The sequence below is a fragment of the Citrus sinensis genome, chromosome 6 (assembly GCF_022201045.2).
Source record: "Citrus sinensis cultivar Valencia sweet orange chromosome 6, DVS_A1.0, whole genome shotgun sequence".
Classification (NCBI taxonomy): domain Eukaryota; kingdom Viridiplantae; phylum Streptophyta; class Magnoliopsida; order Sapindales; family Rutaceae; genus Citrus; species Citrus sinensis.
This window is the reverse complement of record NC_068561.1, coordinates 20,132,281-20,158,332: the sequence shown is the minus strand read 5'-3', so window position 1 is coordinate 20,158,332 and position 26,052 is coordinate 20,132,281. Positions and strand designations below refer to the sequence as shown.

The window sequence follows — 26,052 nt, the reverse complement described above, 5'->3', positions numbered from 1 at the left end:
TTATTAAAATTTATTACATAAATCCTTTTTCAAAATCATGATTAGTTTTATCGTCCAAATATAATTTTTATTCTTAAAGTCCTTTTAGAATGAAGGTGTAGCTTCTTCTAAATCAAAACTATTCTAAAACAAAAAATATATATAAATAAAAAATTATAGTTATAAAATAAAAAGTGAGTTTCTAATTAGGGATTCGTGACCATATTAAAATTAAAAATGAGATAATAGATAAAAAATATATTTAAATATATTATAGGACAAAATATAATACACTAAAATTTATATTTTTTTCCTCTTACCTTATTCCGAACTTTAATATAATCAAACATTTATTATTAGAACTTTTTAATATAATAAATATAATTTTAAATCAATAATTTTAATAAAATAATATAATTTTTTTATCATATCACTATAAAATAAAATTATTTTAACTTTTATACGATAATAAACAATTATAATATGGCAGGCGCTAAGTTACTTAGGCCCTCCCTAATAATATTTATTAAACACTTTCGTCCGATTACTGTCCAAGCTAAAGACGGCAATAGTTCCGTTTATTTTTCTTCTTTTTTTAATTCTCGGTGTATAGAGTATTATTGATGCTTAATGAAGGATTATAATTCTCACCTGATCTGATTATGTTCTGAGCAAATAACTCGATCATTGATTGATTATTAATAAATAAAAAAGTTAAAGAAATTAAATCTTAACTATACATTAATACTAAAAGATACATGATAAAAAATTATTAAAAATTCAATAATACTCGAATCATGAGAGGATCATGTTTCCTTAATGAAACGGCTTGTCGTTTTCGGCAGTGTAATCTCGAATAAACACCGCCGCCTAAGCTGCCACGTGTTCAATTTCCCCAAGACAGCACATGTGAACGCATCCACGTGACACCATGCACCCACGGACAGTTAACATTTTCCTTCTCATTTTAACGGTCCTATATAAACACCAAGGAAACGTATTGCCCAAACAATTAACTAAATTTAAAAGCCACACATTAAAAAAAATAATAAAATAAAATAAAATAAGCGAAGAAGAAGAAGAATCGGTTATCTGGATTGTGCGGTAAATAGCTTAGTAGTTTGATTACTGTAATCGCAAATCATGGGTTGGGTTTGGAGAGACGACGAGCCAGACGAATTCAACAACTCTGAAAACCCTAATTCCTCATCCATCGGCGACCGATGCTCCACGAGGAAGGTCGTGAGGTCGCAGTGCAAGACCGAAGAAGTGGAGCCCGGAAAGTTCATTAGAAAGTGCGAGAAAACCGAGGAGGTTCTCAGGGATTGCATTGGAAGGTAAATTTTTTTTCGTATTATTATTATTATTATTATATTGAAATACTCTGTCTGACTACCGAGAAACTGGGGGAAAATTGAGTTTTAATAGAAATAATATGAGATTACGGATGCGGTATTATTATTATTATTATTATTATTTTTGTTTCTAATTAGGATGGTGTTTCATGTTTTTGAATGTACTAAAATGCTGCAGTTATGAATGGAAATTTTGTAATATTAATGAAGAAAAGGTTCTTGGATTAAACTTTAGTATTTGGAGTTAAAATATATGCCATGAAAAATTAGATTTTAGGCTTTTGAGGAAGTATGCAAGATGCAAGGATTACATTATAGATTAGTATTTGCTATATCTGGTATTTTACCAAGGGTATTGGTTGCCAGTTGCCACTGCTTAGTTTTGTTGGCATAGTAGCTACATACATGGTAAAAACTCTGTGTTTGCTTTGAAAATTAGTCTAATTTTTCTGCACGACTATAGAAGTAAAATCTTATATCTCATATCTAGCGATTCAATTTCATAGCGGTTGTAGATTAAAATGCCCTGCAGTAATGTGTTATTGTTTATAAAAAAAAAATTAAAAATTAAAAATCTGTATTAGCAACCACCACAATGATGCGCATCTTTAGTATGAGATGCTAAGGGCGTGCTCTGAAGACTAATGCCGTTTTGTCTGTGCCTGTGCTTTGTGGGACCGGGTCAAATGTGAAATGTTTATTTGTTTATAGACAATCTTGCTACTTTTATGCCTGAAATTATCATTGTGATTGTGTATTTGTCCCAGAATTTTCTTGGTAAAAAATGAGTTTTTGACGCTGTTATATTTCTTGTTTTCAAGCAAACTAATTATGGAGTGCTTAGATAAGGTGATGGTGCCATTCACAAGAATGGGTGTCTAGGAAATTAGATGATTTACGGTACAGAATACTAGGTTCTGCAGCATGCTGACAAGAATCTAGTAAATGAAGTTGGGATGTTGAGAGGTAATAGTCTCTTGAAAGAGGGGACATTAGATTAGAGAAGTACATGAGATTAGAAAATTGGTTGATGTCCATGTAATGGACTATTGAGACATTTTTTCTAGGCTTGCACTGTCCCAAAAAAAAGGTTGTGTGTGTAGTGTCTACTAGTACTAGGCAATTTATTTTGACTCACCTTTATGTTATATAAGATTTCTCCCTTTTTTTATGAAATTCTTTGGGTTTTAATTAGGCCTGTGGAAGTTCTGAAATCTGACAATGAGTACACTGAAGAGGATGTCACAGAGCAGGTAGTGAAAGGGTCTCATGCTGTGGAATCATTTGATGCCCCATTCAACTTCCCTGGACTACGCAGTGATCTGGAGAAAATTGAACGTGATTTTCTTGGTGGGATCGACCGATTCTTTGAAGCAGCTGAAGAGATGAGGAATGGCATCTTTGATACTTTCAGGTATAATGGGCAATCTTCATCCTCAGCACCAAGGAGGCGCGGGGTGCCCATTGAAGGTCCTGAGGTTGAAGCCTTACCTAAACCAAAAATGTCTGACCCAGGACATGTCGATTTCTCTGGTTTAGCTAGAGATGTTTGATGTGTCAATAATGACTTTCCCATGCTTTCTTCTTCTTTCTATGAATATAGAGTGTGAAAATGCATTTCGCTTGCTAGTGGAACAGTTGTAGCTTATGATCGCTTCCTGTGATGGCATATTTAGCCCACATGTAGGTAGGACTACTACATGTAGGGTTTTGTCAACTTCTTGATTTTCAGGGTTTTTCATATTCGGCTGAACGCCAGAAACCTGCTTTATACTATAAATGCATGTCAAGTCCTATGGTTCTATGCCCTTTTTTTTTTGGCATTGTGCATGTGTGCATGTTTTTTCTCTAACAAGTGATCTATAAGACATGTTTGATTTTGAGGAGTTGAGTAAATACTAGGTTCTAATGGAACCTGGGATGATGAAATTGGTTGCTGTTGACTAAAGTTTGGTTTCTGGTTTGGATGACGAAATTGGAAAATAGGAGGTTGAAGGATGAAGATGCGGAGATGATGCATATGTATCATATGCCGAATTTTATTTTCGCCCCATTGATTTTGATTTGGTTTGGGAATCTTACATTTTCTATTAAAGTCAACTAGGTGTCAACGTAATTCTCAGCTCGAGGATATAAAAAACTCTCAGCAGGAGGCGTAACATTGAGATTCTAATGAGGCTTAGTGGAGTACCATAAAGTCTCTGTTCTTTCTTTTTTCCTCTGAGAGGGCCAACGAGGTCTACTTTGATTTTTATTGGCAACAATGCAAAATGCCTACCACTTACCTTCCATGATTTGAAAGTTTTAGCACTAAGAACCAAAAATTTTGTGAAACACGCACAGTGTTTTCATTTATTGGTGCTATAAATATGCTCGCCCACTAGCAAAAGTGATACGAGTCTGACGCAATATGCAATTATATATCATCTTCGCCCGATTCACGTTTGGTCGATTATTGTGTCACAAATTGAATTGTCAACTCTAATCGTTCATTATTCTTTTGTGTATAACGTAACAGGAAGCTTGCCGATGACCTTTTGATTCATAGTGGCTGGTGAGTTGTTTCTGAGAAAGCAACCAATTTTCCACAATATAAGCTCGATCTCTAATTTGTTTCAATTTGAAGAATCGAAATGTTATGCTGACAAATTCAGTATCTTTTAACAACGGATAAAAGTAAAAATCTTGTTAGAGAGAAAAGCTGACTAATTAAATTATTTTTTTTCTATTTGGGTCAATTCTTAATTAGAATATTTAATTTGCTTGAATTGGTATTATGTAACCAGTACTAAATACAAGAGTTGATCTAGTCTTAGGTCTCATTTGATATAATATTTTAAATAGAATTTATTTAAGGACAAGAGTTGATCTAGTCTTAGGTCTCATTTGATATAATATTTTAAATAGAATTTATTGGATTAGAGTTTTTAAGAGTAAAGTTTTTATAAGTAGAGTTTTATAAAAAGAAAAAAAAAGAGTTTTTATTAAAAATAGTAAAATTATTTTAATAATTTTTTTTAAAATCATGTTACAAAATAATGAAATAAAATTGTGAAATAAATAATGGGCATTTTAAACAACTAAAAAAATCATTCAATTTCTACTTTCAAAAACATAGAATTCGAGCTTTTATTAAAAGAGGTAAAATAGCTAATTTAATTCTTAAAAATTCTACTTAGAATGTAACTAAACAATAATAAAAGTTTTAAAAAGAGTTTTTGAAATTAAGTAAGTACATATGTTAGATAAGTCATATCTAATCAGCACTTAACATTTTGTTAATAATTTTAGGATCTATCAGTTCACATTAAACTTTTAGTCAATGATTTTAGGATTTGTCTGTTCACATTCATACCAAATCAGTTTGGATAATGCAAAGTAGATATTGAGAGACTAAAACTAAATAATTTGAGATTTGCTAACTGTAAGCATAACATTTGGTGAGATCAAACTTAAAATTTTGAAAATCAATAAGTAATTTTTAATACTTTTAATGTTGGATTGGTGTACTCATAGAATTAATAGTAATCTCAAGTACTCTGAAATAATAATCTCAAGTACTCTGAAATGATTCCTTACAAGTGAAAAGTGAAAACAAATCAGATTAAAAATAATTTTGTTTTTAACCCTACCGCTTGAACCGGCCAACGCCGGATGCCGGCTACAGCACGCTCGGCCCAGCACACACGCCTGCAAGATCCAAAACAATACAAAATCAGAAAAAAAAAAAAAAAGCATAGAAATAAAAAAAAAAACTTTCCCCAAAACTCACAAAAATTAAATCTCGGCCGTCCGTCCATCAACATAGGCCCCGCCACAACAGACAAATCATAAAAGGCAAAATCCTTTAACGCGTCTTTATTAATAATTAATTATCTTAATTAAAATTAATTCAGAATCTGAACGTGAAACCTTCCAAAAGTAACTGAAAAACCGGTCGTTTCCAATTTCCCTCGGTTTGGATATCAAGCGAAAAACGAAGAAAAATTAAAAAAAAACCCACCATTGTAAAATCAAAATCAGAATTCTAATAATTTTCTTTCATTAAAATCAAGGCCCTTAATTTTTCTGATTTTTCTTTTTCTATTTTCTTCGTGGACAAAGAATTTTTCTTTCTTCTCCGTCAACCTCAACCAGTTGCATTGTTTATTATTTCCTTTCTTCCTTCCTTTTGCTTTCATCATCTCAATATATAAATTTTTTTATTTTACGGTTTCAAATCGTGGGTTTGGTGAGGAATTTTTCAATTTGAACCGATTTTCTAATCGGGTTCGTTGAAGTTTCATTTTTGTACATTATTTAATTGAGCATTGCAGGTTAGCGGTTCTGGACTTCTTTGAGGTTTTTTGGAGTTTGTTTTGAATCAAATATTCGTTAAATATATGAATTTGTATTGTTGGGTATCTTGTGATATAACTTTTAGGATGTTCCTGTCATTGAATTCTCATTTTCGCTTGATGTGTTCATATAGAAAAATGAGTATGATCATAGTGTGAAATCAGTGTATCGAGGTTTCAATTGGATGTTTTAGTATGAAACCATAACACCCCTTGGGGAGAAATGTAATGTGGGGTTGTTGCATTTGTGTGATATGAAATGTTGTTGATGTCAAAAAGGGAGAAAGTGTTCATAATATAGAGTTGTGGTTTTAAATGGGAAACAATTGCGTTGGATCGAGGGTGTCGAAAGATTGTTTGCCCCAATCAATCTCAAATTCATTGTGGTGGTCTGGATCGGCGAATGTTCTTCCTCAACATACTAAAAGAAGCATACAAAATGGATCCAAGTTTGCTAAAGAAGTAGAACCTCCTACTTCTGTTCAGCACAAGGCCCCTGAACCAATGAAGATTGTTATGGATGAAAGTGTAGCACTGGAACCCCAAAAGGTCAAGGGCCCGGAAACAGTGAAGATTGTCAAGGATGAGACTGTAGCTCTGGAACCTCAAAAAGTTAAAGACCCCGAACCCATGAAGATAGTTAAGGATGAGAATATGGCACCCGAACCCCAAAAGATAAGGGAAGGTGGTAAACACAAGGAATCAGAGTCCACAACCCATAATAAGTATCCTCAAACATCAGTGCCAGAGAAACGTGAGGAAACTAAGCCAGCCCAGCCTGCAAAACCTAGGAAGCCTCATAATGTGAAGAGGTTATCAAGTGCTGGGCTTCAGGCAGCATCTGTGTTGCAAACGAAAACAGGCCACTTGAAAGAGTACTATAACTTGGGGCGCAAGCTAGGGAACGGGCAGTTTGGGACAACTTTTCTTTGCATGGAGAAAGGGACTGGAAAACAGTATGCTTGCAAATCCATTGCAAAGAGGAAACTGATCCAGAAAGAAGATGTGGAAGATGTGAGAAGGGAAATTCAGATAATGCATCATTTAGCAGGGCATGCCAATGCAGTTTTGATTAAAGGAGCTTATGAGGATTCTGTGGCTGTTCACGTTGTGATGGAGTTGTGTGCAGGTGGAGAGCTGTTTGATAGGATCATTAAGAAGGGGCATTATACTGAAAGAAAGGCAGCTCAACTAGCTAGGACTATAGTTGGTTTTGTGGAGACCTCCCACTCTTTGGGAGTCATGCATCGGGATCTTAAGCCTGAAAATTTTCTTTTCGTTAATGAGCATGAGGATTCACCCCTAAAGGCAATAGACTTTGGCTTGTCGACATTCTTCAAGCCTGGTATGTGTGAGAGCCTTATTCTTTGGGAGGTCTTGTTATTTTCTCTTCTATTACTTTGGCATGGTTGTTTGATTTAGTATAGTCTCATACCTTTTCGTATTTCCTTACTTGGGTGGAGGAATATAAGGAAGCAAATTCCAATAGGAGTAACTGGTAAAGCATCAATTCGTGCACGAGCACTTGAAATATATGTTGTCAACTTTTAAATTACTTGTCAAATTAATAGCTAAAATTTCAAGTGTCTGTACAGCATAAGCATGTATATATCCTCATGCAGCGATGCAGTATACCGGCAGTGTCACGTTGTTTTTAATAGAATGCAATGGCCTGACTATTTGCACTGAATATTAATTAACTTCTGCAGTTCTGTTCTATTATATCCTGTATATCTATTTTATTCTTTCCTTTTTTCAAATTTCAGGAGATATATTTACTGATGTGGTTGGAAGCCCCTACTATGTTTCACCTGAAGTTCTGCTTAAGCATTATGGTCCAGAAGCAGATGTTTGGAGTGCTGGGGTGATCATTTATATTCTCTTGAGTGGCGTACCTCCATTTTGGGGTGGTAAGATTTTTAAGATGCCTATTTCTTTATGAAGTTGGTTATTATTCTAAATTTGTGCTTCCTTTCGTGTTTGCTCCTGTTTTTGGAGATTGCAATTTACCGGTCTCTCAGGCTTCGTTTTACATATTGTGTAGAAACCGAGCACGATATATTTGAAGAGGTTCTGCATGGTGATCTTGACTTATCATCAGATCCCTGGCCTAAAATCTCTGAAAATGCAAAAGATTTAGTGAGGAAGATGCTTGTGAGAGACCCCAGAAAACGGTTGACTGCCCATGAAGTTCTGTGTAAGTCAATTACCCTTTGGCCTTTTTAGTGCCCGTGACAAATAATACACGCCATAATTACCTGGCTGAGGCCATTACCTTCACTCCATTTGTTTCTACGTTTTCGTAGTCCATGGAACAATCATATGTGTTGTCACTGGCTAACATTATCAATTAATGGCCTGAAATATCTTTTCCGGTCCTTGCAGGTCATCCTTGGTTTCAGATCGATGGAGGTGCTCCAGACAAGCCTCTTGATTCTGCAGTTTTAAGCCGCTTGAAGCAGTTTTCTGCAATGAACAAGCTGAAGAAAATGGCTCTAAGAGTAAGCTTCTACAAACATAATCATAAGAAAGCCTCATGACTCAAGTGTGCTGGTTTTTGAAACTCATAAAAGTTTTGATATGCAAACTCATCTCAGTTAACAAATCTACATTTTGTGTTATTAACGTGAGAGACTGAATCTTCTTAATTTCTATTTGCGCCTTGCAGGTCATTGCAGAGAGCCTCTCCGAGGAAGAAATTGCTGGACTAAAAGAAATGTTCAAAGCGCTAGACGCGGACAATAGTGGCTTTATCACTTTTGAAGAACTCAAAGTTGGACTCAAGCGATTTGGAGCTAGCCTGGACGAGTCTGAAATCTATGATTTAATGCAAGCTGTAAGTATCTTTTTCAGAATCACACCTGAATAATAAGCTACACACTATGTCTAAAGTTTCCAAATAAAAGGCCATTTGCATTATCTACTTTCAAAATTGAACTGATCTCTGCTTCTTCAAGTAGTTTTTAACTTTAACCATCCACTCTTTCCATTGAAATGGCCATGCTATATGGTATCAGCTAAAGAGTCATATTATTCAAAGCTGCTCGTGTCATCGTATTTTAAGCTGTCAATTCTCTACATGCAATGCCTGGACACCGGGAAACATATGGAATTTTCGATTAGTGTTTTCTTGGGGTTGAAGTATTAAACTTAGCTCCGTGTGCTATGAATTTGCAGGCAGATGTTGATAACAGTGGAACAATTGACTATGGGGAATTCATCGCAGCAACTTTGCATCTAAATAAAGCTCAGAGGGAAGATCATCTCTTTGCGGCTTTCTCGTATTTTGATAAAGACGGCAGCGGCTACATCACTGCAGATGAACTTCAACAAGCCTGTGACGAGTTCGGCATAGAGGATATGCGATTGGAAGATTTGATCCGAGAGGTTGATCAGGATAATGTAAGATCACACTGCATATTTTAACATTTGAATGAAATCAAATCACGAAGAGGTCATCAATTTAATACTCGACTCGTGTTCATTTTTCAGGACGGCCGGATAGATTACAACGAATTTGTGGCGATGATGCACAATGGCAACAATGAAATGGGTAAGAAGGGCGGACACGGTAGAAGCTTTAGCATTGGATTTAGGGAGGCTTTACAAGTTTGCTGACATGTAGAGAGGATCATTTTCTTTTTCTTTTTCTCTTTTTTGGGTTAATTTTTCAGGATCATATTTGACTGTGTAATGACCATTAGTTGCCGGTGCTTGTAGGTGCATCATGCATAGGTCTTTAGCAATCAATCACAAGTTGAATTTTCACTGTCGTTGCTTGTCTAGGATTGTTTCTTAACAGTTGCACAGTGTTGTGTGCATGTATGTGCATGTATGTATATATATGTATGTATATATATGTATGTATGTATGCATCTATGAATCAAAAGAAATATAATTTATTGCTGACGTCCGATTGATATTGATAGTAGGAATAGAGTTTTCAAATGCTGTTCATCTACAATGCAGCGCTGCATGGTACTTTTTGTTGAAAGCTCTAATTTTTTTTGTTACACATGCAAGTTTTTATTGTGGAAGCCCTAAATCTTACAATAACACAAATTGGAAGATAGAGAAGAAAACTTGCTCCAGGCTAACAACAAAAAATATTCAAAAATTGAATTTTTTCAATAGAAAGTGGGGGTGACACTGCGAGAGCATTGTAACATATAATAGCATTTTGAATACACTGAGACATCAAATAGCATTTTCAAGAATCATCCGACTATGCTTGAGTCAATATGTGGACTAGTGAAAATCTTCCGTGGTGATCTAATTTCCTTTTGATCTACAAATGAAAAATGTATAGCACATTTGATTAATTTGTCTATTGATCTTTAATAAACTTGTAAAATGAAGCATAAAACTTGCCCACGAGTTTAAATCTTGCGTGTGAAAACAATCTCAATTGGATATTGAAACAAAATCCATTATCAATCTGCATCTAGGATGTTGAATCGTGGAGCGCAAAAGATTATGAAGCTTAGAAGCATATCTAAGTGGGGATTTTGCTTCTTAATTGAAGCAATTAGACAAATAAAGCAAATCAAAGTAGGGTCATTTCAAGATAATTCCTAATTATAAACTAACTTGAGTCTGGGCCAAAACTTTAGTTTAATCAGAATTTGATCGATTTGACAGCTGCCAAGTGCCAACAACTTCTAATTTTCTACAGTTAGTACACTGTTGCTTTTTTTTTCTTTTTCTTTTTTTACTACTAATGACTATTTCCTTTTTTAAAAATAAATAATTGTCATATAACAAATATTACAATTTTAATTTGATCAGCTGTCATATTTGGGCATATATGGGTTCTTATTTTTCTAGCAAATAGGTATATTCCTTCCGATTTTTGAAAAAAAGAAAATGATTTTAGGAAAATGTGGTTGGTTTGGGTAATTTAGAAAGAGGATTGTGTTACACTTCAAGTGATATTTGAAAAATATATATATATATATATATATATATATGTGTGTGTGTGTGTGTGTGTGTGTGTGTGTGTGTATCATAATAACGACTCGTGTTTCTTACTATTGTGTCGTGACTTAAATGACGAGTCATGTACGCGCGTGTGAGCAACCAAGAAACACCACGAAGAGGACCCTTTTTCTAGGCCAGCCTTGCCCTTGATTGAATACAACGTACCACCCGCAAAATCCCGAGCTAACAAAATACAATTCAACGGTCCAACAGAAACGTGGAAAATGATTGGACCTCAGTCGGACGGTTGAGATTGTCCCAATGCCCTTGATCATCATAGGATTCCGGTTTATACGTTATCTTGTACGCACGTTCGTGACAGCTCACGCGCGGTTGGTGAGGGTGGTGGTGGTGGGGTCCCTGGTTCAGGTTGGCGTTACTGGAGACGAATCATGTTCCTTGGTCGTGCCACCTCACCGTTAGTGACGGCAACGACAGAGGCACCTAGCTGTGACCTGTGTGTCCATGACCCCCGCTCTCCCACACTTCACTAGCTCGGTTTAGAAAAATCTGAAATCCGTTGGGAAACCCCCACGTTCTCAAACAGTGCTAATGTTGTTTTCAATCATTAGCCTGTTACTCTTTTTTTTACTATTTTGCCCTTCGAGGTTGATTTAGTTTCGCCGGTTTGACTAAAATGCCCTTGCTTGTGTTCACCGATGATGGAGCAATTCATTTGGGCCGTCGGATTTTCGGACAACGCGAATTTAACGGCTTTTAGATTCGGCAATGACATCGATTTTGAGAGGTTACCAACTAATTATTTACTTTTAAAATATTATTAATTTTTTCTATATTTTTTTATTTTTTAGATGAGGAATGAAATGAAACGAGGTGCAACCATTGACAAAATTTTATGGAAAGTGATTGATAGAGAAATGTGATTATTTTGTTGTTCTAATGTCGTAATTTATGGAAGCTGAATGGAAAACAAATTGCTCCAATACCCATTTTGTACTATCGAATTATATGCAATCCACTTAATCATATCATAATGTTTGAGTTTACCATAAAATATTTTGTTTTATATTCCATTCTTCCATCAATTCTAGTAATTGTAATTTTAACCTTGTAAAGAAGAGATTAAATACAACGAGGAGAAGATGTCCTATATTTTTATTCAAGGATATATATTTTTAGATATGAAAGTAATTGGGTTGATCCACCTTCATCTAAATATGAGAATACACTTAAATATTCAAGTTACACCATAAGACATAAAGGCCAGTAATTATTTAGATAGTTTGATCTATAACTAAATATTTGATTATATGAAGTATGAACTATTTACAATTCGAGTTTATTCTAAACTAAAATATTTAAAACGTGCTATTATTTATACGAGTTCGAACAAATGTTCAGACCTTTGATTGTTAACCCTAACATTGAAATAATTCAAAAAAATATGTTATCATCTAGATAAGGGGACAAGTTATAGCATCAGTAGATAAACATTTAGAACTTAGAAATAGATATTAAACTGTATTATTATCTAGACTGTTCTATAGATATTGTAAAATACCAATAGATAAGCATTCATAACGTAGATAGTTTATTCTAGACCAACGTATTTCCCATGTGTTATTATCTAGACTATTCTGGACACATTGCAATTACCAATAGATAAACATTAGATGACTTACTTTAAATCAGGGCATTTAAAATATATTATTACCCAAATGATTCTAAACACGTTGTAATATCAATAGAATAATATTCAGATCGAATTTTTGCTGCTTATTCTAGATCGAAATAATTAAAATGTGCCATTATCAAGACGTGCTTCGGTAGAATTTAGACAGATAATTAAATTATGTCTTATTTATACTGTCCCGAACATATCGTAATATTAGTAAATAAAGGTTACTAGATTAAAATTCGAAAAAGAATGCATAATTGGCAATAATGATAGTGGCATTTTAGTCATTTAATCACTTGAATCTATCCAGGTAGTATGTATATATCCGCTTCATTGAACAACTGTCCATTGGCCAGCCAGCTCGCTCGTTCTCTGTCAGCGTCTCTCTGTTTCCACAGCATCTCTCGAACCAGAGACAGAAGAGAGTGTCTGTGAGTGTGTGTCACGTTTATCTCACCAATAACCTTTTCTTCAATTCCCCATTTCGAATAATCTTCATACAAATTCTCTTCTGATTCAGTTCATTTCATTTTGTTTTATCTCAAGCCTTGAAGTTCGACTTCAGAGCTGCTTCGTCATTCATTCTGCTTTTTGTTTCTGTTTGTAAGTTCACTGCAGTTGCAAGGTATGTTGTGTTTTGTACTCTTTAAGTTTTGCATTATTTGGAAATTTTGGAGTCATCTTTATGCTTTGTCTAAGCTTAGTTTGTCATCTTGTGCGTGAATTCGTCAACTTGATACAATGATGCTGAATTATTTTGGATCTTTGTGAGTGCTGCTTGCCAGTTTGATTCCTGAGAAAATGGGAATAGAATGACATTATTAGAATCTTGATTAGATTAGTTTCAAATCAAGAGTCAAAACCCTTTACTGTTCTTGTAGTGATATTGGTAATTTGACTTGTCTATGGTGAGTTCTTCAGTTTTAGAATACTAAAACGTTATCTGCGTGGAGATATCTTAGGTTTATGGTTTGATTTAGGATCTGTTTGGCATTTTGACTTATAAAAGATTGTTGGCTAAAAGTTAGAAATGGATGAGTATATAGGCATTGAAGTAAAACATGCTTTCAGTTTGAACACTTGGTGTCCCCCAAGCCTCAATAACTCAAATCTGAATCCCTGCTTTCATTGTGTTCTAATTCTGTAAACTCTGCATTTGGTATTTTCTGGTGGTATTTTTCAACAGGTTTGGAGATTTATTGATGTTCGTGATCAACTATTTGAAATATATCTTTGTACTTATCTTTAATGTTTTGTGTTTAAATTTGGCTTGTCTCTATTGCCATTCGTTGTTTGGTTTCTAACAATGTGATTGCATGAAAGAGGGATTACGTTTCGAATCTTAGGGTCTCTTTAGCTTTATCATATCTTTTGGTGAAGAAGAAATGTCCCGTTGTATAGATGGAAAAACATAGGATATAGGATATAAAGTTTTCATTTATGTTTATGAAGTCCTTTGTAAAATCAGTGGAAAGGGTGTTGATCCATTTATTTTGGATCTTATACCGTTAGGAACAATAGAAATGTTGGACGACACTAATAGAGTATCATAGTGGTTAGAATAAAAGAGAAGTTAGGCTTCATTTTTTTTGGTTTTTTAACTACGTAAAATTGATCCAATTTCAGTAATTGTGTTGAGTTATTGAACCTTCTAGCTTTGCAGCAGTCTTTAAGATGATATTGCAATTCCAATTTCAGGACTCAGTCTTTCTTTACTATAAAATGGAGTCTGAGAATGGAATTACGATGGAGGATAAGAGGAATCTCAGTGCAAAAACTCACGTGGGAGGATCTGCTCTCGAAATAAATAAAGAAAAACAGAATTCTGATAGTGGTGATGAGGCTTCAAATCTGAAAGAGACTTCCAAGCATGTTGCAAAAGCTGAAGGTCTTAGTTCTTCTGGCAAGGAAACTGAAGCTGCTGTGAATGTCTCAGCAAATAAAATCACAAAACGCTTAAAGGTACAGTGTGCTATTCACCCAGTTACTTCTCTTGAGCTCCTCTATTGAGATAATTTTGTCACATAACTGAATAAAAATATGTATATTCATAATCTTATAATGTGTGTGTTTTTATATTCAGGAATCTCTGACCCCTGATGGTGTTAATTCAAAAAGTAGTAAAGTGGCCAAGGATAAAGCTATCCTGAAGGGTTCAGCTTCATTTACTCGTAGCCAGAAGCCTGTCCTTTCCCAGAGTTCTTTTTTTCCATCAAGAGGAGCCCATGCAGATGCTCTAAAGAAGAGCATAGATGTGTACCCAATAAAGAGAGATGCCAAACAGGCCCTGGTAAATAGGGTGAAAGGTCAGGGCCCTTCTTTCAATGGAACAGTCAATTCAGTTTCCCGCTTCAATCAACCTAATAGGTGTGCATCCACTGGAGTGGAAACCAAGGAAGTAAAAACAAATGGAGTTTCTGTAAGACCGACTACTTTGGCATCTGTTTCCAGCATTCGCAAATCTGCGGTAAGCTCTCATATTGTTATTGCTTCCCTCCAACATTTTTCTTTTGTATTTTGTAAAAACTCACTTTGCGTCTTTGCTTCTCAGCCTGTGAAATCCAGTTCTGTGAATGAAGCTGGTAACTGCCCTCTGCCTGAAGTTTCCCGGTAAGTCACATTAGTCCATCTTCCTGATACATATGTTGATCTCTTTAATTGGATGCTGAAATTTTAGAACATAATGTCTTAATGTGTTGGAAAGAAAGCATCAAGGAGAGAAATCTTTCAAAATCTACTGGATTAATTGGGGTTGTATACTGTCTTATGAAACTGCAGGTTTATGGATCAACATTCTAAATCTGTAACAAATGCATTGCCAAATAAAGAGGATGATGAGACTCGTTCGACTACTTCGTACTGTCCTATCTTGCACCACCATAATTTTTTTTTTTAACCTTGTTTCCTAGTGTTCATTATATTGATATGTCTGAGATTTCTGTTTTTTCAATAGAAGTGCCACTTCTCGTGGGCGGAGAAGCGGTGTTTCTGGATTCAACTTCAGGCTGGAAGAACGAGCTGAAAGAAGAAAGGAGGTCATCTATGTGTATTCAGTTGCTTTCCCACTTTTGTTGTAAACTTTACGGTGAATGCAAAATTAACTGTGCTATGGTATTGATCACCAGTTCTTTTCAAAGCTAGAAGAGAAGATCCATGCTAAGGAAGTAGAAAAAAGCAACTTGCAGGAAAAATCAAAGGTGTTGTCACCATCTATTAACAGTGCTTGATAGAACATTTGTTTTTCCTCATCCCATTGTTCATTTTCCCAATTTGTTGATCTTAATCTGATTGGTTGCTATCATGCAGGAGAGCCAAGAGGCAGAGATCAAACAACTGAGAAAGAGCTTGACATTTAAGGCTACACCAATGCCAAGCTTTTACAAGGAACCTCCTCCAAAAGTTGAACTAAAGAAGGTACCTCTATATGCATTTGGTTGCAAGAATTCTACATTTTGAGATGCTTCCTTCTCTGAAGTTCAGAGAACGACCAACTTTTTTAGTTACATCCCCCTTCTCTAAAGTTCAGAGAACGACCAACTTTTTTGACAGAAGGACAGCAATTAAAGTCAAACCAATTTAAGGGAGCAAGCTAACATATATGGTAAAGTTATATTTTATGCGAGCATCCAAGTTGCAGATGGCTTGCTCCATAAATTCACAGGCCTAGAGTTCATGAATATTGGCTATATTCTTTTTGAGCATATGATGTAAATATTAGATTTTCATTTCTTTTTACGTGTCATTCTTATTGAATATTGCAGATTCCAACCACTCGGGCTGTATCCCCTAAGTTTGGAAGGAACAAGAGCTCTGTTGCTGCAAAGGACAGCTCTTTTGAAAATGGAGGATCATGTCATAGCCCACGTCTGAATCAAGGACCAAACAATTCGATGAAGGGAACCCAAGCAAATGGAAATAAAGAATCTGCTACGTCAAAGACTCCTATAAAAAAACCGCAACCTAAACTCCAATCTCAGGATAGTATTCGCAGAAAAACTGAAGGAAAGCCAGTTAAGTCAAAACCAAAGAATGCTGGGGCAGGGAACCAAAATCTGGAAGCAGATGGAAAATCTGAAGAAACCCAGAACCAATCTTCGGCACTTCCTGAATGCAAGGATGCTGTAGATTTGGCATCTGAAATTCATCCTGCTGAGACCGATGGACCTATTATGACAATGGCAAACCCAGAGATTATTCCCCGTGAAGTCGCTGTTGGAGGTTGAAGATATGATTCTTGGCCCTTGAGTTTATAGCCTATCAAAGTTTCAAGTTCCATGATATCTGTTAATAGTTTTATTATAAGTTGTTTACATGCCTTGTTACAATTTCCTTCTGGAACTTCAAAACCTATTCGATTTATAAATTTAGTGTCCATAGGTTAAAAGTAATCAAGCATTCCTTTATTAAATTTGGTTCGAATGGAATGTCCAGCATATTTTTTCATGTTTTCTTGATTGTGTTCGTGGATATTTTTCATCCTATTCTCAGCTTCCTTAAATTCTCTCTAATCAAATTAAACTCATATGGCAAGGTTGATGTGTGATTGAAGATAGTCTGTTTACAATGTAGACATTGACCTCCATACATTTTTAAGATTCGGATTTGACCATACAACACTGTTTTTGACGCTGTACAATGATGTTTTAAGATTAAATCTGAATTTTAGAACATGTGAATGCATGCATGGGAGAAACTTGATCAGCAGAGAATCCTAATAAATTCGTAACGATGTTTAAGAGTTGTAGCATTTCAGTAACAATCACAAGCTGCTTCAGGATTCTATCAGGGATCATTAAAGGTGAAACATTTCTATTGCTTACCAAGCAAGATTAGTTGCAATCAAGTGAATGTAAAGCCAAGGATGCCTCATTGGTACCTTTCTCCAAATTTCAAGAAAAGTGTCTACTTCATAAAGCGAGCTGGGTCTATCACAAATTTGTGGTCGCCATTCGTTGCTCGCTAGTCGCTATTGCTGCTGCTGCTGCTTTATGGATTATGCATATTAGATTTAGAACGTGTTTCATATCGTTTTCTAAATTTGGGAAAAATTTAAGTAATGATAAATATCTCCAAAAAAAAAAAAATTATTTAAAATTTCATCTCAAAAGTTATCTTTTATTTTAAAACTATTTACACCCTCATCAAATACACGCATGAGCTGAGAGCTGTCTTATACCATAAGTAACCCTCATCAAAATCAAATCTAACCTAGTGTAAGATTTTTACTCAGTAATTAAAAAATATCTCCCAAGGAAGATCAAATGAATGTTCATTGTCTCTCCGGTGCTATCGTAACTGTAAGTGCAAACATGATCACATGAACAATGAAGGGTGGAGATTGAGGTAGAGGAAGAAGCAATGTGAAAAAGCAAGAAGAAAAGATGGGGTTCGCAATTCAAACTAGCTTTTGATCTTCACCCGAGCCGAACCCAATGTGAAAAAGCTTGAAGTCACGCAATATTATATATCACTGAATGGAGGATCAAATACAAATCAAGCAAGAACAATGAATGAGTTTAAAAAAAAAAAAAAAAAAAAAAAAGTAAAAGAAGAAATTATATGTACTTCTAATGTTAAGAAGGAACTTTTGGCAGCGAACATGAAACATCCACTATCCTTCTTCTCTTGTTCATATATTAATTGTTTTATTTTGACGTACCATGTGCCTCGTCCAACGGCGCAACTGACTCATTAAATTGGCTGCCACACTACATGTCCCGTGAGACCTTCTGTCATATTAAACTTCAGTATTTACTAAAAGGTAAATAAAACTTTAATGTATATATATATATATATATAAACTAAAAGGTTGAGGCCATCCTATGCCACGTGCGTTCTTCAGGCCATTATTGGGTTTTTTTTTTTTTTTTTTTTTTTTGTTTTATAGGCACAGACAGAGGGGATAATCAATTAAAGAAAAAGTATTTGGTGGGAGGGATTTACCACACGGTCAACTGTTTGGACTATTAATCCAATTCAACCTTCTTATTCATCTAAAAAAAATACGAAAAAACGACCTGGTGGCTGGGCAATTAAAATAAACAATTCTATTTCATGTTTATTTTTCTTTTATTTTTATTAAATAAAGGAAAAAAAAGTTATTTTGAACAGCTAAAAAAACAACGGAAATGATAATAACTGTAGCATAATTAGTATTATTATTTTATATTTTGTAGTATAACTGTGACATAAATAATATTCATATTTTTATTTTGCGTATTATCTTGCCGCTGTTGTTTTTTTTTTTTTTTTATTACATGAGACTATTGCTCAGATTACAACTCATATACATGAGACTATTACTGATATTTACAAATCAGACTATTACTGGGACCAACTGACATCAATGCTAATGGAGCTCTGCCCAGATTTTAACCCTCACAAATATTCGAGGGATGTCTACTCCTCACTCATGGGTAAGGGAGAAGACTACCTTCACTCAAATTAATTGAGGAAGGAAATACCCCCACAATGCTTTTGTGGGGGTTCGAACTGCTGCCCTCCAAGTTGGAGGGCAGCAGCCCTGGCCACTCGGGCTACTGCCCGAGTGGTTGCCGCTGTTGTTTAAAGCAACGGTAACTCTTAAATAAACGAGAAATATTTCATGCTAAAAGTAAAATCCTTGGGGAAGACAAAACAAACTCTGCAGTTACAATATACGGACAGAAGTAACAGAACAGGGATAATCATGGCAGGAACAGCCACTTCCAATTGGACCCCCAGCTCACGCAACTGGATTAATTCATTCCCACGAGCTGTATCCAGCTGTGCAAAGATTGATTATTATTATCAGCATCCTTTCACATTCTTAGTTTCCACTTAACCCAAAATCCATTAGTTGGTTACATAATAAGACTGCACTTTTTAAGTCAAAATCTTATCTTTTAGCGAAAGAAAATTTTGATGAGCCCTTTTAATTTGGCCACAATTCCAGTAAATATAATAACACGGCAATTCACAAATATAATAATAATATTAAATAGTAAATAATTTCCTTGAAAGTTCATCCCCAATAATTGACAATTATTTGGTTCTTTTTTTTTTTTTTCTAATTTTTCATGGAGACAACAACACACCTGCCATGAAAGTAAAAGTCCATCCACAACTCTTTATGAGTTGTGATGTCTCTGTCAGTCATGATATAACCCAACAACTCCCTTCATCAGACACTAAATTCTTTACTTTCTCTCAAAGAAAAATTTAATTTAACGAATAAAGAAATCCAAAACTATGAAAATTTGAGTTGATTCATTCACAAGCAGGCAAGAGGAACACAACCATTGACACAGAGCAAAGGCTGTTCATCAATCACCATGCACACAGTGACGGTAGCCAGTGAGTCTTACTTAAAAAAACAATTAAAAAATGATATGTAATTACAGTATTTATAAAAAAAAAAGAAAAAGAAAAAAAAACCAACAACAAACTCCTCTCTTTAGTGGGGGATTATTCACCGTCGACGTATCCCTGATTGATATCCCCTTCTCTTTAGTTTACAATCTTCCTACAACTGCAATATATTCAGCCACTGTTAATAAAAAAAAGTAACGCAATAAAGCAGGATTATAATCAGTGGAAAAGATATGCGGAATTTACCAGTTTATGATTGTTTACACGGTTTCGGGTTTTCTTATTTTTTGATTTAATTATGAGTTTATTGACATGTAGTGAAATGTGAATCTTGCCCAACAGCTCCAAGCATTCTACATGCTACCTCCATTAATTTGCCTGCAATTGCAACATAATTAAACACAGATTAGAAGTCAACCGCCGATGTTATATAATCTGCATCGCCTGTCTCATAATCAACAAGGAAAACAGCTAACAGTTAAATTGATTTTCCAATTACAGAACCCTGGCCCAGCACTTAAAAGCTTTAGGTGGCCAGCTAGTAAAGAACACAAAAGTACTGACAACAAATCATGCCAGCCCATCACAAATCAATCTAAAAAATGGAAAGAAATGCAATCACAAGGAGGGTAAGTTCATGAGAGGCAGCTGTTGCCAGCATAAAAGTTATGGTGGCGACTTGGCAACCCTAGAATCAATCACATGGACTCATCGGTGGCATGAGCCAAAGATTAGAGTCCGTAAAAAAAAGAGTTAACCCATTGATTAAGAAACCTGCCAGGCATCATTATAAACTTGTTTATGAACAAAAAGTCCAATAAAATAATGAAACCACCTTTGCTTTTTACTTCCCACCGACAAATTTGTACTTAAACTAACCTTTAAAAGCACTCCAAAACCGAACCCACGAGAATGAACTATCCCCAAACTCATCCTAACCTCAAAAAAATAAATTGCCAAAACATCAACCACCGTCTCAAAATCCATTGCCCATTTGCTCCCATTGACCTAAAAGCTAAAAAAACATTATAATGAAAAGTAATCTAATCTCTATTTTCTTAAGACATAACAAAAAAATAAACAAAAACCCTACCCGCCCAGGAGGATTTCACCAAATGAATCAATCACTACCCACAAGAACACCATTGGGAAGTAACAAAATTACATTTTTTTGTGAAATAATTCAAAGAACAAGAATAAATATTAACAATGGCTAATATTAGTGAAGATTTTGACAAATTTCAAAGCTGATGAAATCAATTAACCTGAATTTTAGCCAATGCCAGTGAAATTTACTCCATTAATCAATAAAAATTAAAATTTAAAAAAAAAAAAACTAAAACAACCATTACCTCTTCTGGGCTTGGTGACAACTTTAACGGCAGCCGGTTTCTTAACCGTTGGAGTCTCTTCCTCTGGGAACAAAACCCCATCAATCCCTTGAACCGAAATCCTGCCATCAGTATAAATATCCGGGTCAAACAAATAAGCTGACCCGTCACTCGTCCCGAATTTCACCGACCCATCAGCCTCTTGCGCCGTTACTTTATGCGGCAACCTTAACGTATCGTACTTCACTTTCCCAAATCTCCTAACGGAGTTGTACATGCTCTCCTCCGTTTGATACTCCGGGATAATGTGGTAATAAATAATCTGTTCCGGCGCCCCCGGTTCGCTCAATTGATCCGTCGTCAGCTTCGCCATCGCCTCGTCGTTCGGGGCCAGCACCGTCAGGACGTATCCCTCGGACACCAAACGGCCCATTTCCGTCGCTAACGACGTCAAGTTCACCAGAATATCCGCCATTTCGTTGTACCCTCCGTAATGCAACAGCGTGTGAATGAAATCCTTCACCTGCCTCTCGCCGTTGAAATGACGGTGCGCTCCGCCGGGTCCTGGAGCCGGAGCCGGTGCTAGCGAGGGACCGGGAGCCATCGCGTCGTATATAGGAAGAATCGGAGGGGCACCAGCGGGAACCGGAGCGGCCGGTTTCTTTAAACGGTGAGTCCTGGGGTCCACCTCCGGCGCCCCTTGCGGAAGCACGGCGGAAATGGAACGGAGATTCCGCCTGCGGTTGAAGTCCTCTTGTACCGATCGCGGGACTAACAGCCGCTCGATTCCGTGGATTACACCGTCGGGACGGGTAATGTCGTCGGGTCGGAAAATCTCAGCCGAACCGATGAGTCTTTTACTGCTCTTGCTCGACAAGTGGACGAAATCGTTCCAGAGAGTGTTGTGCTTTCTGGAGCCGGATTTCTCGTCGGGCCAGTTGCGGGATCCGATTCGGCTGGGGAGAATGTGGAACATCAAGAGGGTCTGTAAGGACTTGACGTTGCCGGGTTCGAGTAAGAACCGCTTGAACTCCGGGTCGAGCTCGCGCTCTAGCGCTTCGTTCTTAGGGGCAAAAATGGTAATGTTGTGTCTGCCGACGGCTTCTTCGAGGGTCTGTAATAGGAGAGCCTTTTCAACTAGCTCGGCCAGTTCAGTGTAATGCGAGTCCAGAAGCGCGACGAGAACTGAGTTGGAGTTGATTTGAGGTTGCGACGAAGACGATGTCGTTTTGTGAGGCAATGCGGTGACGGAGGGAACAACCAACAGGAAGAAGAAAGCGAGGCCATAGATTTGAGGATCCATGGCTCTCAAAGATTGCGGTTGACGAAAGACGCAATTCCTTTGCAAAGAATGGACAAAATGTGAGAGCTTTGTATTCGTATGAATCTGTGTTTGTGTGTGGGTCTTGTTCGGTGGTGGGATTTAGCTTTGGCGTTATAGCTTTTTTGGTAAGCTTTGCTTTGTGGTTAGAGGAGAGGAGAGGAGAGTGAGACACGCGACTGAGCAAGTGAATGGGGAAACTACACCTAAAAGAAGCACTTATTGTGAGAGCAAGAGAGGAGGACTTTTTGGGGTGGAGGTGTCCGTATAGACAGAGTCGAAACAGGCTGGACGTGGGGACAACGCGTCTATTGGCTTTCTGTCATTTTTATGTGATTTGTGATTCTCAAAACTTTTACTAATGTTCAGCGACCAATTCCAAAAGAAAAATAAATAAAGTAAAAATAAATAAAAAAATGTTTAGTGGCTTTCAGCTCTTAGCTTAAGCTCAACCACTAAAGGGCTAAGCCATGACTTTTTTTTCCCGACTTTTATTTAGGGTTGCTAATGAAGATATCATAATTATGCGTATCCGCAGCAGATTAATCAGATAATATTACCTGATATTATCGATTTTTATAAAGTGAATTCTATCGCTTCTTATATTTAGATCATTATTGATGCAGCGGAAGTTTAATGTTCAAAATATTCCGTTGATTCTAGAGAATACCGGAACAAAAGAACAACTAAATTCACGTTGATTCAAAAAAATACCGTGAATTTAGGGGTTAAGACTCGTTAATTCCGTAGAATACCAAGAATTAACTGTTCAAATACTCACAAAGAGATTTGAAAATTGAAATATTATTAAACTCAAAATTCTCTACTTGTAAAAGCTACAAAAGACACTTATTTATACTAAGTAAGACTTATCCTAATATGATTAGAAAACCTATTTTAATAAGACTTATGCCTAAATTAGGAATATTACCCAAATAAGCAATACCTAAACAATAAGACTCTAAATAGGAAACCAAATTAAATTAGAATACAAATTAATTAAAATATTCCTAAATATTATACATTTAAATATAATTAGGATTTCTTCAATTTCTTGCTCTGCATCAATTATTCAGTAAAATAAGAAATAATATGGATTATTTTCTCATTTATATGATCGGTTCGAATTTTTAACTCTTTAAAAAAATATAGTATCAAATTAAAATTTTAAGTTTAATTCTCTTTACACGTAAAATCTCTTTTCATTTCGAGTAATCTTTTAATTTTTCATTAGTTTAAGTTTTTTTGTTTCGGTCTGGTACTTTCTTTTAAGTAAAGCGATAAAGAAAATTAATTTTGGAATGTTGATTTGCAATTTGTGTACACAATTTTTAAGAATATTACACTAAAGAGTGTTAACGCATTTAAAGATCTATTAAATAAAGAGGGGAAGCTCAAAGCTGTGCAGTAAAAGCACGGCAACGCATGTGAGTGGCGCGAAGAAACAAGCCGCGCAGGCCATATTTCACAAATCACAATTCACATGTGGCTACAAAACAAGCTGTCGGTGTTTGGAAATAGATGAATAAAATCAATAAATGGCCCTTTGTTTCTAAGCTAAGCATTTTTTTCCTCAATTTCCCTCAACTCGCTTCTAAACGCACGTGGCGCGTGGAGAAACATCATCATCAATTCATCAAAACGGCGACGGCTTGCCCACCGTTAGATTGCCTGTCTCCATCAGCTGACTTCACTTGCTTTGCTTCGCTGGTTTCTCATGATTCCACCAAACCAAACGTGACCGATGACTCTTACAAGCTTACAAGAAGCCCAGAGCTCTACTGTTTGTGACAAAAATGCTAACACTTTTGTTGTGAAAAATATGTTGCCAATATTATTTATAAAAAAAAAAAAAGCAAAAGAGTAATGTTTTATAATGTTGCTCAATCAAAAATAGCTAATCTTTTATGGTACAAATGGGAAATTTTAATTTTTCAAAGTTAATGCAAATTTTGGAAATGGATACTAAAATTTGGTTTAAAATGTTCATAATTTGTTTTTTTTTTTCATTAGTATTGTGTAATGTGGATTAATTTAAGATAAGTAAGCAATCAATCATCTGATATTGCAATTCATAAAAGTGTATTATCTAGGATATGGCATCGTCAAATATTCCTTTTATTATTTATTTTCTAATGAATTAAAAATGTACTTGAGATTGCATCTCGCAAGTGTATTAATTGTAGTACATTTTTATGTGCTTTTCTTTTATATCATAATGTATAGTACAACAGTAAAAACCTCTCAATAGTAATACTTTTTATAGGAATAATTTTCATGGAGTCATAAAAAAATTTGATCCCAGTTTAAGCTAGTTACAAATAAAAATAAACCGTATATATAGATAAGCATGAGTTTTTTAGATCTCATCTTAAGTAACATGTCTCTACATAGTAATAATTATTTGTATGTTACACAAATATATATGCTGCATTAAAGGTTTAACATTGAATAAAAGATTTTTTTTAAAGTTGTTTGAGATAATAATTTATTATTTGGAATTATTACCATATTTTTGAACTTGTGAACTTGCGGGTACGTAATAACTCACTAGTATAAACACCTTATTGAAGCAAAAATATCTATAACTTCTCAAACATGTATAGAAATTCATGGAATTGATGTGCTCTGTTCATTTATTATTAATGTGTTTACCTCTGTATTATTTACATTAAGGATAACTAAGTCAAAATAATAATTTTATAGTTAAATCTCTATTAAGTTATAATAATAAATTTAATCGATCCTAACATTATGACTATAAAAAAGATTTTACTATTATAAATATTAACTATGACGTGCCATATACCATAATAAGTATCAATTATGACATGCCATATACATTCTCTACTGTTGAAATTGAATTAATCGATAATTTTACAATTTATGTACCAAGAAAATGGGAAAAAATGATGTAGTATGTACTGTATATATATATATATATATTAGTTTTTCTCTTATGCAGACATTTCCATTTTTTTTTCATTGGGACACACTTTAAAACCGCGAGGTTTAAAAGAGTTAGTTTTTAACTCTCTTAAACCGCACGTATCCACACTTGAAAATGATTTTATATATATAATATTTTTATTTTTAGAAATAATGTTAGTAAGTGGGATTAAAAAAAAAAAACTCATCCAATAGTTAATTTTAAAATTAGTAAGTGACTTGAATGGAAATTCAAGTGTAAAACGTCCAACTATTGGGACAAATAGTTCGTGGAAAAAAAAAATTATGACTAAATAGTTACACTAAAAAATGGCCTTACGAAAAATTTTCCATTACACAATAAACAGAATCTAATTCAAAAACTTTTCTTGATAAATATATGTTGGGATTAGAAGTGATTCCATTGCTTTTGCCATTGTTAATTTTGTTTCTTTTTTGAAGCACTTTCTCAATATTTAATACCTAGATGCCATAGTAATCATGTGGTTTAGGATGCTTCCAAAGTTTGTTATAAGTGGCAAAATGCAATGCTTTCATTCATATATATATATATATATATATATAATCTCTAGTAATGGTAATGAAATTGTTAGTAGTACCTTGTTGACTATAGAACTGTAAGGGCCCATTACGCATATCAATTATCACACATTGGAAGATTGGATTCTGATTTGGTGATTTCTCTGTGTTTAAGGACAAAGCTTTGCCACAGGATATTTCTCGATTAAAATAAAAATTATAATCAATGCGCTATATCTTGTTTCTTTGTCGGCATTGAATTTGCAAATGAGTTATTTTTAAATACTTTCCC

General features: G+C 35.1%; 4 protein-coding genes across 7 annotated transcripts; 3 read left to right on the top strand and 1 right to left on the bottom strand.

Moving 5' to 3' along the window:
• The first annotated feature begins 993 nt into the window (after positions 1-993).
• LOC102610403 (fra a 1-associated protein) lies at positions 994-3,138 on the top strand. The gene is made up of 2 exons (XM_006481568.4): positions 994-1,316; positions 2,530-3,138. Exons 1-2 carry the CDS (start codon positions 1,123-1,125, stop codon positions 2,885-2,887), a joined length of 552 nt encoding a protein of 183 aa, XP_006481631.1. The 5' UTR covers positions 994-1,122; the 3' UTR covers positions 2,888-3,138.
• Positions 3,139-4,879: 1,741 nt separating this feature from the next.
• LOC102610700 (calcium-dependent protein kinase 26-like) lies at positions 4,880-9,587 on the top strand. Its single transcript, XM_006481569.4, has 7 exons — positions 4,880-7,016; positions 7,438-7,581; positions 7,716-7,868; positions 8,057-8,172; positions 8,340-8,507; positions 8,849-9,073; positions 9,164-9,587. The coding sequence occupies exons 1-7, from the start codon at positions 5,987-5,989 to the stop codon at positions 9,287-9,289; spliced, it is 1,962 nt and encodes a 653-aa protein (XP_006481632.1). The 5' UTR covers positions 4,880-5,986; the 3' UTR covers positions 9,290-9,587.
• Positions 9,588-12,582: 2,995 nt separating this feature from the next.
• LOC102611006 (protein WVD2-like 4) lies at positions 12,583-16,698 on the top strand. 4 transcript variants are annotated; one of them, XM_015531446.3, is made up of 10 exons: positions 12,583-12,721; positions 12,837-12,915; positions 13,989-14,252; positions 14,374-14,757; positions 14,842-14,900; positions 15,069-15,146; positions 15,244-15,325; positions 15,416-15,487; positions 15,597-15,704; positions 16,052-16,698. In XM_015531446.3, the coding sequence occupies exons 3-10, from the start codon at positions 14,013-14,015 to the stop codon at positions 16,511-16,513; spliced, it is 1,485 nt and encodes a 494-aa protein (XP_015386932.1). In that variant the 5' UTR covers positions 12,583-12,721; positions 12,837-12,915; positions 13,989-14,012; the 3' UTR covers positions 16,514-16,698. The 4 variants fall into 4 exon arrangements, with proteins under 4 accessions (XP_015386932.1, XP_015386933.1, XP_015386934.1 ...); XM_015531447.3 differs by having other exon boundaries at positions 12,631-12,725; XM_015531448.3 differs by adding an exon at positions 15,840-15,891 and having other exon boundaries at positions 12,631-12,915; positions 16,052-16,144.
• Positions 16,699-18,478: 1,780 nt separating this feature from the next.
• LOC102611691 (fasciclin-like arabinogalactan protein 17) lies at positions 18,479-22,537 on the bottom strand. The gene is made up of 3 exons (XM_006481573.3): positions 20,993-22,537; positions 19,887-20,018; positions 18,479-19,800 (listed from the first exon to the last, which is right to left on the bottom strand). Exons 1-2 carry the CDS (start codon positions 22,272-22,274, stop codon positions 19,945-19,947), a joined length of 1,356 nt encoding a protein of 451 aa, XP_006481636.1. The 5' UTR covers positions 22,275-22,537; the 3' UTR covers positions 18,479-19,800; positions 19,887-19,944.
• Positions 22,538-26,052: the final 3,515 nt, after the last annotated feature.

Coding starts and splice junctions, on each gene's coding strand:
- LOC102610403 (XM_006481568.4), top strand. CDS start 1,123: ATGGGTTGGGTTTGGAGAGACGACGAGCCAGACGAATTCAACAACTCT. Junction 1,317..2,529: donor CTCAGGGATTGCATTGGAAG/GTAAATTTTTTT, acceptor GGTTTTAATTAG/GCCTGTGGAAGTTCTGAAAT.
- LOC102610700 (XM_006481569.4), top strand. CDS start 5,987: ATGGGAAACAATTGCGTTGGATCGAGGGTGTCGAAAGATTGTTTGCCC. Junction 7,017..7,437: donor GTCGACATTCTTCAAGCCTG/GTATGTGTGAGA, acceptor TTCAAATTTCAG/GAGATATATTTACTGATGTG. Junction 8,508..8,848: donor TCTATGATTTAATGCAAGCT/GTAAGTATCTTT, acceptor ATGAATTTGCAG/GCAGATGTTGATAACAGTGG.
- LOC102611006 (XM_015531446.3), top strand. CDS start 14,013: ATGGAGTCTGAGAATGGAATTACGATGGAGGATAAGAGGAATCTCAGT. Junction 14,901..15,068: donor CCTCTGCCTGAAGTTTCCCG/GTAAGTCACATT, acceptor ATGAAACTGCAG/GTTTATGGATCAACATTCTA. Junction 15,326..15,415: donor GAGCTGAAAGAAGAAAGGAG/GTCATCTATGTG, acceptor ATTGATCACCAG/TTCTTTTCAAAGCTAGAAGA.
- LOC102611691 (XM_006481573.3), bottom strand. CDS start 22,274: ATGGATCCTCAAATCTATGGCCTCGCTTTCTTCTTCCTGTTGGTTGTT. Junction 20,019..20,992: donor TGTCACCAAGCCCAGAAGAG/GTAATGGTTGTT, acceptor TTGCAATTGCAG/GCAAATTAATGGAGGTAGCA.